The following is a 15,381-nucleotide window of genomic DNA, read 5'->3' as shown; positions in this document are numbered from 1 at the left end:
GATTTGAACCAAGTCGAGGCATGATGTTCTGAGATGTGAGATGCATTTCCTAGTTGCCTGTTTTGTTTGTTGGTTGGTTGGTTGTTTTTTTTTTTATTGTTTGTTTGTCTCTTCATCGATTGTATGAGGATTAAAGTGGCCTTCCCTTTCTTCAATATACTAGCATCAGTTTTGGGACTGTGCAGTGTTCTTAGATTGTCACAGAGAATTGCATTTTGTAACAACATTGCTCATTTGTGGAGTGACACTTGCCAGAATGTTAATTGATGATCAGTGTGGCCGATGCATTAGAAAAATAGAGAGATTGTTCACCATGTTGTTGTTGTTGATGATGAGGAGGTGTCTTTCTCTGAAAATAACCCACAAGACTAAGGAAACACCGAGTTAGTGTCCAGGTTGTTTTTGAAACCACAGATACTATATCTTAGAATCATTTTCACTAGGAAAGGCAGGCCTGATAGTTCTTTTAGTAAGTGTGTACTAAGGGCATTGCTTTAAGTTATAGTGTTCCTCAGTAAGTGACACAAAACATGAGGGTTGGTGATGGGACATTACCAGAACCTCTCACTCCATCATTTCTAGACTCTCCAAACATACATCTCTTGATTAATATATTGAATAAGGTTAAAAAGCACATCAAAGATAGCAGAAACTTCTTACCTTCAGGCAAGAAAGCAAACCCTCATTCTTGCCAACTCAAGGTCTGGATACATGTATTCTCTATAAAATAAAATAAAGTGTCTTACTAATTATCTATTGCTGATACATTTACTTTTACTTTTGGTCCAAAAACATTTACATAGGATTTTTAATTTAGACAACATAATTTTTATTTATATTATAACAATAAGGCATAATAGTTTAAAACGTAATATACTAATAGTTTTTGAAATATCATATTAGATTATTTCCTTAAATAATGTAATATTTTTGTGGAACAGCTTATAAAATTTCCTGTAAGTCTCTGTGTAGTAACATGCCTTTACATCAATTTTTTTCATGGCTTGCTGTTATGATAATAAATGAGAAATTTCTTAGTAGATTTAAAAGTGCCATATTACATATGAGCTTTAATATAGGAGAATAATTTTGTTATAATTTCTAATAAAATTCATATCGCCATGATGTATATGAAGGCAAAAGCTATCAAAATATTAAACTAAAGTGTTTCTTTTAAAAATAAAATATAAAACAAACAAACAAGAAAAGAATAGACTTCTACAGAGAAACTCTTTGTTGGTGCTCAGTCTATGACAGGCTATGAGTAAGCATGAATACCCTTGCAGCAGATTCAAAGCACACACATAAAGGCCCAACAAAGGACACCGCTACTCAGTGCTGGGCCTGGAAATAGAATGGCAAGTCAGCCAGTACAGGAGCCCACATGTGTCTGAAACTTCAGCCCTCGGGAATCCAATGTTCTCTTTAAGTACTGCAGACACACGGCAGACATAAATACAAAAGCAGACAGGGACAAAATAGAACAAACTGATCTTCAAATCCATGTTTCTTCTGATGAAAGTCTTACGTTGCCTGATCACTTCTGAGCCCAGTCTGTTTCCCTTAAGACAGTATCTGGCTTCACAGACAACATCTGGTTCATTGCTTTTTCTGTTCAGTTTTACTGCTATATTTTATTTAAATATTTTCCAGCGTTTATCAATTTATTTGCAATGTTCACTCTTGAGTTCACTTAAAGTTATTTTCTAGTCATTGATTGGGTTCTTTGTCTTCTTTAGAAAAGTAAAATATTTGTCTTCAACAGGAAGCATTGTTAAGGTGCTAGATGTAATTTTAACTAATGTGTATAATTAAAAATTATAAGTTTTGATAATGCATGCTACTTTTAGGAACACTTTGCATTAGTAAGATTTCAAGATTTGTCTCCCTTTCTGTCTGGTCATAAAGTTTTAAATATATAAACACTTAGCAAATGCTTTTGAAATGAAATATGTAAATATAAAGTTTACATACACCACAAAGAGAAAAAAAATACACAAAAATATATCCTAGTGGTGGTAGCCTAAGTTTCTGATTACTGTCTCAATATTTTGCAACTTTATTATACAGAAAAAGTCTTTACATACAAAAATCCTTGTGCCATCTATCCAATTAATCTGATAAATGTCCAATTCAACAGTTGTCGGCCCTTAGCACTCTCTTATGACAACTATAGGCTTTTTTTTCCCCTCACAAATTTAGGCTTTTTTATTTGCCAACAAGCAGTGTGTTTGATATTCTCTCCTGCTTGCAGTTCAATAAAGAAAATATCGTTTAATTTTTGTAGTTGTGTTAAAGTTATGCTGTGTGGGATGGGTCTGAGGTTGGTTCAGTGGCAGAGTTCAAATTTGTCATTTGTTACATAACAAGTCTCAGGACAGTCAGAGGTACATGTGATTCATTCTCAAATATGTGAAAAATAAAAGCTTTTGTATGATAGGAAAAGTAAGATAGTCACCATACAAATGTTATCTATATGATAGATAAAATACGAATTTTCTGGTGGGACTAGGCAAATCAGTCTTTCAAAGTGACAAAGGCTACTTCTCAATACATTATGATGGAATTGGTTGCTGGTGCTGTTGCTGAGGTTGAAATTGGAGATGGGCTTTATTGCTGATATTGCCATAGGAGCAGACCTTTCCATTCGGGGAACCCGTTAGCAAAGGTCTAGTTCCCTGGCAAGCAACTGTACAGTTTGTACATTATAAGTCACACAGTCCTCCTGGGGCTGTGTGTAAAGCAATAATGGCCTGGATTTGGATGGTGAGGGTGCACATGCAAATGAAAACTGCGAATTGTGAAGCCAATCTGTATATTAAATGGCATTCTTAATGCCTGCTCCCCAGCATCAAGATAAAACACAGCCAAAGAATGGGCAGACGCATATTAACTTTTTCATAAATTAATTCACGTATTAGTGTCTCCCTTGCTTTCTAAACAAATTTCTCATAAGGCATAATCGATGATCAACAGTCAGGTCTTAAGTCTATATGTTTCTTACACGTATCATACTCAATCAAGTCACAGGCCTAGACTTAAGGGAAATGACTTTCTAAACCTTTCCTTCATACATCTAACTTTAAGCTCCTGCCTTTAACAAGAAGCACAGAGAAGGACTATGGAAAATCCCTCAAACCAAACCTGCAAGTCATCTTCCGTCATTCTGGCTCTCCTCCATAAACAGCTGTTCACTCAGTGCTTCGTCAGTGCCATCCACATAAGGACAAAGGAAATATCTCTGTTTCCATAAGACATGTACCATGTGCATATGTGCCCGATTACCCTGTACTTTTTCATTTGATTTCCCACCTGGCTTTTCATTGCTTTTGCGGAGGCAGATCATCATTTTTGTTTGTTTCTTTACCTTGTGTAACTAATGTAGTATAGTATCTTTGCCAATGGAGTCTTGTAGGACGATGAACCAACCAACCATTCATGATGACTTTATATTACCCAGAAATCATAATACTCCAAACTACGCTGACCACATAAATCACATCAGTACTGTAGCTTTGTCTCTTACATTTGAATGATCAGATTGACCTTTATTTTCATTAGAAGCAAACGTAATGCCATCATGAATGAAATGAAAGGCAACAGAAATGTTTTGAAAATAATCCATTTTGAGATATGGAATATTTGCTATTAAATCTCACTATTTATTAAAACTAAGACAAGAGATGCATATATTTTGACAACTTGGAACACAGACATTGCATAGAAACTCTCTTGGCTAGATAACAGTATGTTTAATGTTCCAGGATAACTTTATTCTGGAGGTATATGTCTGGAATATTTTTAATTGGCACTATAATATTTGTTTGCCTTCTAAAAAAGGAAATCAGTAGTATATCTTACATAGGATAGGTAATTTGTCAGTAATAGAGCCACATATTAATTGTCTTTGGGGGCTTCAGATGTAGCTCAGTGGTAGATAACTTATCTAGTAGATATTAAGACTCTAAATTTGATCTCTGCTATAAAAATAACATAACTATGATCTTTAAAATGTTCTAGTTAAATTATATTACCAGAATAATCAGCACTTCCACTTTAAACCTTTGTTCGTGTATAATACAATTAAAATATGAATATCTGATGGTTATATTCTTAGATGTTACAACCAAGAACAAGGTATCATTACTAAGTTCAGATAGACATAAATATTGAAAGCAGGTGAACAGTAAGGTTAAATATTGACTCACCATTTATATTATAAATATTTTGACATACAAAAATCTTTGGTTAGCAATATAAAACAATAGTCTAAATTCTATTTTAAAAACTACTTATGTATATATTTGAAAAGTCATTCAAAATTTAACATGATAATTTTTAACTTATTCCAGTAGTAAAATGACAGTCTCAAGCTTCAGGATCTTACATCCTTTAACAATGCAATATATTTCAGATAGATAGATTAGAGATTAATGTGCTGCTACTAAGATTAAGAATTATCTTTCATCAGATTGGTTCTATCATTACTTTGTAACCTAAAAGTTGTATACATGGGATAAACCTCTTCCTTCAACCTTTGCATTATTGTGTCAAAACAATTTTAGAGTGATCATTAGAGTCTGTAACTGTACTGTAAATGATATAATCTTTCAATATTGAAAGGAATTAAAACTTACTGAACCTGCAAGTTAAATTATAATTTTAAGTGCAATGTTGGTATATAATGTTAATAAAACACAAACACTAATATTTGTTTGAGATTAGATATTTCAATTGCATACTAGTTTTAAATATATGGTGAATAGCTACAGTTAAAGATTTTTAAATAGTAAATATACTAGTAATTAGTTACTTGGTATAAGCTCAGTAAAAAGTGGTTTATACAGCATAGAGTCTACACAGGAAGGAATGAAAGAATGTTGTCAGGAATAAAAAATGGTGATTGATTTTATTTTATCAAGTATTCTGACATTTTTATAAATATTTTGATTTTCTATTTTTTAATATTGTACAAATTGATCAGAAAAGGAGACACGCATTGAGACCACTCAGATATCTCATGATGTGAACTCTATAGTGAACTATCTAGAAAGAGGGTCTTCATAGTTGGGACATAATTGTGTGGAATTTTGATTAGACAGACAGCATGCTACCTTTTTTTTTTTTAACCTAACAGGTAAGGGTTTGTAGAATTGCCACTTTCAAAGTACATTGCAAATATTTGGTTTTAGCACAAGTACATTTAAAATTCATGAGGAAAAGTTTAACTAGTAAAACTATTGTTCAAAATTTCACTCTGGACTTTTAAGTATTCAGCATCAAGAGGTCAGTAATGTTCTTCATGTAAGAGATAGCACCAAAATATCATTCTTGCTAAGAGCATCCTTTTCCTAACTGACTGTTAGGAATTAGAGCTATCAAATATTCAATATGCTAGACTTTGTTTCTACTACATACTTTCTATAACAGTTGAGCAAGCACAGCAGTAATCGGGAGTTCTCAGCATATAATCTCTTTAAGTACATTTATTTTTTGAAACACGCTACACAGAATTTTTATATCCAAGCTTCCTCTCTAATTATCTGGTAGACACAGATAATTTTTGCCTTTATCAATAACTTCCATATAGTGCAATTCAATAACAAAAATATTAGACTATTTTAATGCAGTTTTTAAGAGAAAAATATCGCTTTTTATGTAGTCTCAGAGAAGGGGAAGAATTAGTTAATAAAGGAAAAGTCAGAATCAAAATTACTGAGGCTACCAATTTTTTGTGAGCCTTGAGGCACACTGAGGCTACTTTATCTTTAGATGAAAAAAAAAATCATTCTGTGAATACATAAGGTAGGGAGTCAGATTACAGAGCTGTCTATTCCTTTTGAAGGTGCTGGAAATCTTGTGGATGTGAAAAAGTATTTAGCCATAGGCAGTTGACATCCATTCAGGTTTTCCTCGGGAATGAGAGTTAATAGCGTGTTTTTCCCCCCTTTGGCTATAAGGCTTCAGAACATTACCAGAGAAGAGTAAAATAAATTCTGTTACTTGAGTTAACTTTGCATTGGCTGTGTTATTTACTGACTGTTACTATTGTTTCTTGAAAATCGTTCATGATTGCAGGTTTTCTAGATGAAGTGTAGGCAGATTCCAAGCAGAACAGCATAGAAAAGTGAGAATTGTGTATTTATTCATAACTTCTAGGTCTGTGTAGGAACATGTTGCATGAGACAGTGATGTAATTTGTGAGAAATGTCTACACGCAGGCTTTCATATACCTTTATTCTGTCTTTAGAATTTGGAATGATGGGAGATCATACAATTAAAAGTCAGCGACCTCGATCTGTCCATGAAAAAAGGGTCCCTCAGGAACAAGCTGATGCTGCTAAATTTATGGCACAAACTGGTAATACGTTAGTTACATTTTTCTATGTATTGTTGTTAATTTAATGAAATCACTGCATGTTTTCATAATTCTTTGCTGCACATTCTTCAGTTTTTCGAGCTGATTTTTTTAAGCCATTTTTTGTCACCAGTTAAAGTCCATAAATAAAGTAGCTGTGAATGAAAAATATGCAGAAAAAATTGTAAGACTTTCTTTGCTTTTGGTATGGGATATTTTAGAATTTACATAATATTTCCTTATGTTAATTAACTAAAATGTATCATTACACCTACAATGGAAAGCAATAAAGTTACATTTTCAATAATTATTTGATTTGGAACTTTCAAGAACTATAATTTAAATAGGATTCAAATGATGAAATTTAACATAACATAATTTTATATATTAAATATTCTTTAAATGTCATATTATCTATAAATTTTGGTTGATTGTTAAAATAAATAGAAGTTAGACTATAGTTTAATATATGATTTGAAAATAAATTTGTTGCAAAAGATAAATAGTAAAAAGGTTATCATCTGATTAAATATCAACAAAACTGACTCTAGGTTATAAAATTCTTCAATCCTACAGAAGACACTGTATACTCAAACCTCTGTACAATTTTGAATGTAACTGAAATGTGTGTTATTTGACGTAAGTTTTATAATTCATAAACACACATGAATAAATATGTTAGCATAAAATTTATGCTTTAATAATCTATAGAGTTTCACAAAGTACAATAGGTCTGATTTGGCTGCTCATAATAAATGGCCCAGAATTCTGCCATGTGACATTGTAGGAGGCCATGCCCTTTGGAGATGTTTGAAATTGTACTGCAAACATGCAACATTAACATTTCTTTTTTTTTCAAAACTGAAAAGTGAGTTTATATGTGTTTTTACAGAATTGTATGCATTCTATTCTTGTTTATTTTAGCATTAGCAGAAAACCACAAGTATATTTGGCATGATATTCAGACTGATTTTAATTAAATTTTCCAAAAGAATGGACATTTCCTTCAGTTCATGTCTTTGTGGTAGTATTTGCTTTTTGCTTAGAACACTGGACCTGAACTGACTGCTTAGAAATACAAATACTAATTCTGAGTGGCATTCTTGGTAATAGATGACAGATATGGTTTAATGTATAAATTATAATTCAGCTTCTATGAGCACAGTCTATAGAATGAACTTTTGAAGTCCACATTTTAAATCTTTAAAGCATCATCTGTTAGGGCCACATCTGGAAATGAAAAGAACTTTTCTGGGGGCTTGCTTTGGGGGGTACGTTTTTAAGGGGAGATTTATGTTGAAAGAAGTTGCTTATTCACATTCAAAATGAATTACAGTGTTCAAATGAATTTCCAAATTTCTAAATGTGTTTTTGTCTGAGGCCAAGAAGAAAATATTTGAAGCAATGAGCAAAAATTCAGGAATTCCTGCTCTCAGTGGAGAAATAAAACTGGGATGAATACTCAGTTTCTTAGGCTCTCCCTGTGAGGACACATGTGCCATGAAAAAGTGTGTGTGTTTTTTTTTATAGAGTAGACATATCAAATATTGGTTTACTGTACTTAATACACCTTGCTATCAAGGAGTAGTGAAAAGGAGAACCCCAGGTTTAAATTTCCAGCAATCTAGTAATATTAGTTTGTGAACTCAAAGTTATGAAATTTAATATAGCATTTATTTAAATACAGCTTTTTAATGTTTGTACACCCGAAGAAAAAATTTACTCTCCAAATATTTAAACAACTTTAAATAGCAAAGACTATGGTTTTGTTAAATGAGGAATTTGTAGTCACTGTTTTTACATTTATTTCTGATTTTCCAGTCATTCTTTTTTCTACACAGTGTATATTTTTTTCACTAACAAGTGGTTTGGTAAGTAAAGAACACACTGAGCAAATAGATTTGTGACCAACATTAAAACCATTTATACATGTTGTTAATAATACAGAAATAGTATGAAAAATTAAAGTTGTAAGACTATTGATTAATCCCTGAATTTATGAATAATAATGTTCATAAATTCATATTAAAGCATTATATATAAAAACATAAAGAGTGCACTGTAATTATTATTAAATTATCATGTTAAATGAAGAAAGAAAATGTATTACATTAATTTTTAAATTCATAAATGGATAGTAAGCATTTATAAAGCTAAAAAGATTTTTCTGAAATATTAAGTTTCTTTTGATGTTCACATTGACTAAATTAGTGGAAGCATCATATAACATTTTATAAAATGAAATTTTATTTATAGAACTTGTCTGTTTCTCAAAAATGGTATTAATATTGAGTGTAAACAGTCATGAAATTTTGCTAAACATAATTTGAGAACAAAAGATGTTAGAGTGAAGAAAAGTTTAGTCATAAAATTATTAAATGGCATAATGTTACATTAGTCAGGGAGAAAAACATCAGAAGCTACCACATGTTATACTTCCTCTCAAATAAGTGAAGTGGCTCCAACAATTGGTACAATCAGGAAATGTTTTCACTTTAATATAAACTTTACTACACAGAGACAGTGAGTCAATAATTTTAAATGATATTTTTATGAGGTGGTATTGTTTTACCAAGATAACTAGAAGAGTCTTACAATTATTAATAAGTGAGGCAAGCCTAACCATTACTAGGTTGCTATAAAAGCCTACTATAAGGGTGGCTTTCGCTGGTTAAGACCTATCATTACCCCATGTTGAGTTTCTAGAGTTCCTATAGAGGCTCACAACACTCTGTTCAATCCAGCTTTATGGCATTCAACACCCTCTCTGGCCTCTGTTCGCACTGCAGAAACATGGTAGCCATCACACACGCAACCAAACTGTCTTATGCATAATAAAGTAAAGCAGAATAAAAACCTCAATTGCACATCTATGTGTATAGTTAAGGAAAATGAAGTAAGATAATAAATATGTCTATTTTGCCGATACACCCAAGCTGAGTACCAATAAGCCGGAGTAAGACGTCTTAACGATTCTTACTTCTTAGCAACACAGGCATGAAGTGATGAGTAGGTTTAGAAAAGTAATCATTTATTATGTGAGAAAAACTGTCTGTACTAGGAAAAATAATATGTAATTTAAAGTAGGAGAATAACATTAAATGTGTTTCTAATTTCGTGACTTTACCATACTAGCAAAATATTATAGTAATATATTGTTCATATTTTTAAATTTTTTATCACACACAATCTCACTCAGTTTTTGCTAGTAGCTTCTGATGAAGACAAATTACTAAGGAGTTTCAAAAAAAATGAAGTTTTTCATGGCCCAAGAGGCAATATACAGTTGACTACAATAGTACCTCCTTTCCTGCTTCACTTCAGAATAAAGAGTCTTAATATAGCCTTCTATAGGCAAATTTTATACACAATCTAAATGTTTATTAAATTACACATGGGCTATATCAGCTTGCATTATCTCCAAAGAAACATATACTGAAAATGTTGCTCAGTTTATACTTTACTCTTTCAGTATCATTAAATACTTATAAAGTATTTCTCAGATAACTCCACATGCTTTACTAGATAATGCTCACACCTTACGAAAAAGAATATAATATAAAAATTGCAGCAAAAATATCGCTTGGTACACAGCAAGATCAAGTTGATGGTTAGACCATTATTTTGGTGGCTAATTTTGATACCTAAATATAAAATAAAAATTAATTCTCATGTGCTTCATTTTTTTTCATCTTCAAAATGAACTTTGAGGAAGGCTAGCTCTTGGCATTCATTTTAGATGTCTCATGACCTGGCAACTTGTCTAGCCATGTTTAGTGTCATACAGAATCATAGATGTAGAGACAACTCAGCTGTTAAAGCACATGGACAAGGTTGCATTAAATTGGGCCTTGGTGTTAATTCACTGCTAAGTTTAATTTTATTAAATGTCTATCTTGCCAATGTAAGAGAGAAAGAAAAAGTATGTTTGTGGAAAATAGCACTAATGTTATTCATAATCTTTGTCATTTCACCTACAGAATTCACATCATTCTTAACTGTCTGGCTTGTAATTAATAACATAGAGCCATGGTGTTTCTACTCAGTCACATCCCAAGGAGATTGGCATGTCATTAAGTATACATTTCCCTTAATCTTTGCTTAATTTTCATTACTAAGTATGCTTGTGTTTATATACAAAAGTGTATAGCTTTAATCATTGTCATATTATTGAGGTCACAAAGATGACTTTTATATTACTAAACTATTATCCAGCACAATAGGGAAAATTATTAGATGTAACTTCAAACACTATTTAAACAGACATCTATGTAGATAATTCTGAAATCAGTAATAAATAAATTTAAGGTAAAAATTCTGAAGTAATCAAGGGTAATTACTGTACCTCAGAGATAAACACCATTGTCAATATTTAAAAGATGTCCTAATTAATGTGAGCTGTCATCCAAATTACCAGCATGTGTCCTTCTGATAAATAACCAAGTATGAATGAATTACTATTTATTCCTCCACATTTACAATGTTCTAGAACAAGAACATAGTCCCCATGATCCTGCTCACATAATTCCAATTGAACAACCTTTTCTCTGCAAACTGGTTGTTCTGAACCTCAAGAAAATAAGATAGAAGATTATAAAATCAACATTTGCATGCAATAAGTTTTCTAGTAGTAGGCTCATTTCTAGAATAGATTTATCTCTGAAGGATATACTACCTAATGTTAGCTGCAAATTGACTATTTTTCTTCAGAACTAGTTTGTAGATCAGGTGTGTTGATTAGCACTTATGGCACTTTCTACTTCACTGAGTAACCCTCCAAACCAAGACAGACAAAGGAACTGTCATTTCTGTCTCTGGAATCAAATTACTAAGAATTATTATAGACAGAATATATGATATAGAGACATATTGTTCCTTTCTCTGTATTATTAGTGATACAAAGTGCTGAGAAACCCTAGATATGTTTCAACTAGAATTTTGGGCATAGTGATGGTAAATATCCAAGTCAGGTTTTAAAATTCAACCTGGAAATGATACCAGCATAGTAGAAGACCATACCAGCTGTCTTAAAGATGGATGATTTCTATTTCTCTGTGATATGGATTTTAGATGAGGAAACTAGTCACAGGTTCAGTGTGAAGCCAAGCACCAGAAAGTTTATGAATTTGACATTAATTGGCTTCCTGGGGCCCTGTTTTGGAGTAAACTTCAGTTCTCTGTTTAGTTAATAAAAATGATGAACTTCCATTCACTTGATGTAGAAAACTATCCCTTGTTTAGACCAAATGTGAAATGATGAACTGAGGGATATTAATACATTTCTACAAAGAAAATAGCTATTATAGGTTGAAAAGGTAGAAAATCCGTTTGAAATAACTTGCCTACATACATAATCAGATGCATTCAATCTATAGCAAGAGAAAGTACATTTTGCGACAAAGACCCACATTAGAACATTAATACATTGCTGCTCACAAAAGCTACAGAGTATGCTTAGAAACACATAATGAGTCTTTTGGCATCAAATACATCTCCCTTGATAGGCGTGAGAAAAATTCCTTCAACCATTATTTTTACTGAAGACAACGTCTTCCTTCAGACTGTGGACAGCAGAGTGGGCTTTGTAAAGAACACTTTGATAACAAGGTCATGACAAACATTCTTTGTATTGGCACTGTATACATCCATCTAAGTTCATTTTCCTATGAAATGGTTTGTACCTCTGGATTCACTGCCATAGACTTACATTTAAATTATTCACGCATGTCATGTTGTCGGTTTGGGAAGATGCTGATGAGATGAATAATCAAGACAGTATTTCATGTCTGTTTGTTGTCTCGCATGCAGGTGAATCTGGTGTGGAAGAGTGGTCCCAGTGGAGCGCATGCTCAGTTACTTGTGGTCAAGGGTCGCAGGTGCGAACCAGAACTTGTGTATCACCTTACGGGACACACTGCAGCGGCCCATTAAGAGAATCAAGGGTTTGCAATAACACTGCCCTCTGTCCAGGTAGTGTTAGCAGCAACTACGACTGTGGATGTTTTGAATTGTGTCATGCTACGCATTTGGAACAATTTGTTATTTTCCTATGAAACTGGATATAGGCATTTCCATTAGAGTCTATAAGTGTAATTCTTCTCGACTGTGCTATTTTACTCTGTATGTGATCATTTTTGCTTTCTGAGCAAGAGTGGTAGCTGAGTGACAATCTCCCTGTTCTAAAGATGGTTGAAATGTGTGTACCTACTTCAAAGAGTATAAAAAATTCAGCTATTTTTTCCCTGCATTTTTAAAGTGGTAAAACTATATAAATGCATATATGAGAAAAATTTAAAAATTAAGTATAGTAAAATATGACATGTAATCATTCCATACCTGACATAGTCTGTCAGTCAGCAATTTTCCTACCATTCATTTGGCCCTATCAGAAAACAAAAGTAAAGTAGACCTAAGAGTAACCTGCCATCTTGCTTCATAAATTACCTTGACTTGGTTCTTCTCATCAGAGCCATATACTACTTAAAAGGCCAGAGTGGGAGCTGGTTCAGGTGATCTGCCCAACTGCGGCATTAACATACCCAGCACTCCTGAACTGTGAGCTCAAAATAGCTGCCGTGAACAATTTTATGTTATGAGGGTTTTAAAAATCCAAAAACACCCACCCACAAATAGATAATAACCACAAACAAAGCAAACAAATTACAACCAGTGATCCCGAAGGAAAGAGAATGGAAGGACATAGCAGTAGCCATTGTGGGAATGATGTAACCAAGTGTGAGAAACCCTTGAGTCAGAATTGAAAAGCAGAAAATCAATAAAGATGTGGTTCCACTCGGACTATGCAGGAAAGGAAGACACAATTATTAACTAAGGGACGGTAATTGCTAATGAAAGCAGGCAGGGGTTCATTAGGACTGCATTAACCAAGGAAGACTATGGAATGGAAAATAATATGTCTCACAGGGGAAAAATGTAAGCTGGATATGGAAGGATAAAGATGACCAAGTCAAAAAATGGGAGTCGTAGACCAAATGCATTTCAACAACATAAGCTGAAATAAATATAAAGAAGACACAGAGAATCAGAAGTTTGGAGTGTCATGGTACAACCCTCAGATCTCTAACATAATACTGTGGACATCATTTGCATAAGACTAGAATAGGTCTTCTGGGAGACGACTTAACCAGGAAGCCCAACCACAGTATTTTCATGATGATTCTCAGGGTCCAGTTCCCTGTTCTCATTTACTAAAACAGTATCAGTAGAGAGTTGTGATTCAACTGACATATAAATTTATCTTAAAAGTACTTCATGTCAACATCATTTACCATGACAAGAACAATGTCTAGTGGTAAACATATCCTCAGGAGGGAATCAGATTGGTCCCCATGGTGCTCTCCATCCTACCTTAATGGCTTACTTTCCACTCACCAGCTAGAGTGAGCAAGGGTAACATATGGAAGTCTTCAACCCTAGCAGAGGAGAATGATTAAGCCATTGACCAGGAACATAGACCATGGAATGGCTAAGTTCTCTCTCCCTCTGTCTCATGTGAAGAAGACTGAGTAATATCTCATTGGGCAGCGTTTTTGATATCTTAAAAATCTTCCCCATACCATGTGTAAGAATATATACAGTTGAAAGTCTCTCTTTCAACTTCATGTACATAAAACATTGCTCTTTCTAAATTTTGGTCAAATATTGCTCAGATGAGAAGTATAACATTGTTATACTTCATTTTGCTAAATTCGTGAGTTTTTAAAAATTTTTTATAAATACAAGAGATCAGTCTGATTAGTTTGAAATGTCAGATAACTACATAGTTATAGGAAATAGGAGATTCTTTCATATGCTGTTTCTTTTCATTCAGTGTATTGGTAAATATAATTTTTAATAATCATGAAAGCAATAAAAATGAAAACTAAATCTTAAAACATTTAAAACTTAAGAAAAGAAGTATTTCAATCAAAATAAACATCTAAATTAATAAATTCTCTTTAAATTTGCTCACAAATTAATATCTCACTTGTCATGCTAAGAGAACTTTAACTTTTGTGTTGTTTCATTGATGAACGTGGGACAAGAGGGGACAAACTGAAAAGTAAGTTCAGTGTGTGGAAGCAGAGAAATGTGGGGAAGCAGAGAATCCAACCTTATTTAAAACGAAGGAAATGCATTACTATAACAAATGAGTTACTTTCATTATTCACATATTTTTTTCTTTTATTTGGCTCCTCTCATACAGAATCACACTGGGCCTTTTACACATTTTTTTGAGTTAACATTACTTTTTATTTGGCACATTTTTGGATTGGTTGTTTGTCCACACCTGCCACCCAAGATGAGAAAGCTCTGGAATATTCTTAAAGTAAACTGGAAAATGTAGAGTAACATTCAGTTATGCAGTTACAGTCCCAGCTGAATTCAGTCCTTTAGTCCACTCCAGAGTTCTCAACCTCTGCTGATTAAACACCAGCACTTCAACCCTGATACACTGCTGTTTTACGAGAACCATACTGCTCATTTGAGTGCTTACCCACAGCTGTCTCTTATACACATGTGAAGTCAGTAGCCCTTCATTTTCTTGCACACTGATAAAACCCAAGTTTCAGATATCAACCAATGTCCCTGTGGTCAGAAGTACCTATAGTCGATAATCATTGATCTGTACAAAACACAAATTGATCATTAGAAGTTAATGTAGGTCTACAGAATGGTTTGGGATTTGTTTTTATGAATATCAGAGTTGTCATATTCACGTATTTCCAAAAAAAACTCTTACAAGTAAAAGGATTACTTTATATATAATGCAACCTAAATCATATGAGTATTTACAAATGTTTATTGCAAATCCTGATGATAATGTTTGTGTCTTGTATATATTTTATATTCTCTTTAGTTTGTAACAAGCAGAGATATGACAGTATATCTGGTACAAATAGTAGAAAGAAAACTAAAAAAATAGATGAAATTGATGTTAATCAAGTTACTTTATTAATAATATTTCTCAATTTTACTAGATAATTCATAATTTTTATATTTTGCTGTAAAATAACAACCTT

The 15,381-nt window shown here is 32.9% G+C and overlaps 1 protein-coding gene across 1 annotated transcript in view; it reads left to right on the top strand.

Moving 5' to 3' along the window:
- ADGRB3 (adhesion G protein-coupled receptor B3) overlaps nucleotides 1-15,381 on the top strand; it is a gene marked incomplete at both ends in the record, with an annotated part of 694,930 nt that overhangs the window by 236,904 nt on the left and 442,645 nt on the right. The window contains 2 exons of the mRNA XM_080917177.1: nucleotides 6,251-6,361; nucleotides 12,167-12,328. Of these exons, the coding sequence (XP_080773303.1) occupies nucleotides 6,251-6,361; nucleotides 12,167-12,328 (273 nt within the window). The remainder of the gene's footprint in view (nucleotides 1-6,250; nucleotides 6,362-12,166; nucleotides 12,329-15,381) is intronic.

The sequence above is a fragment of the Micromys minutus genome, assembly GCF_963924665.1.
Source record: "Micromys minutus genome assembly, chromosome: 5".
Lineage (NCBI taxonomy): Eukaryota > Metazoa > Chordata > Mammalia > Rodentia > Muridae > Micromys > Micromys minutus.
Note: the sequence above shows the minus strand (reverse complement) of the source record. Positions and strands in the feature narration are given on the sequence as shown.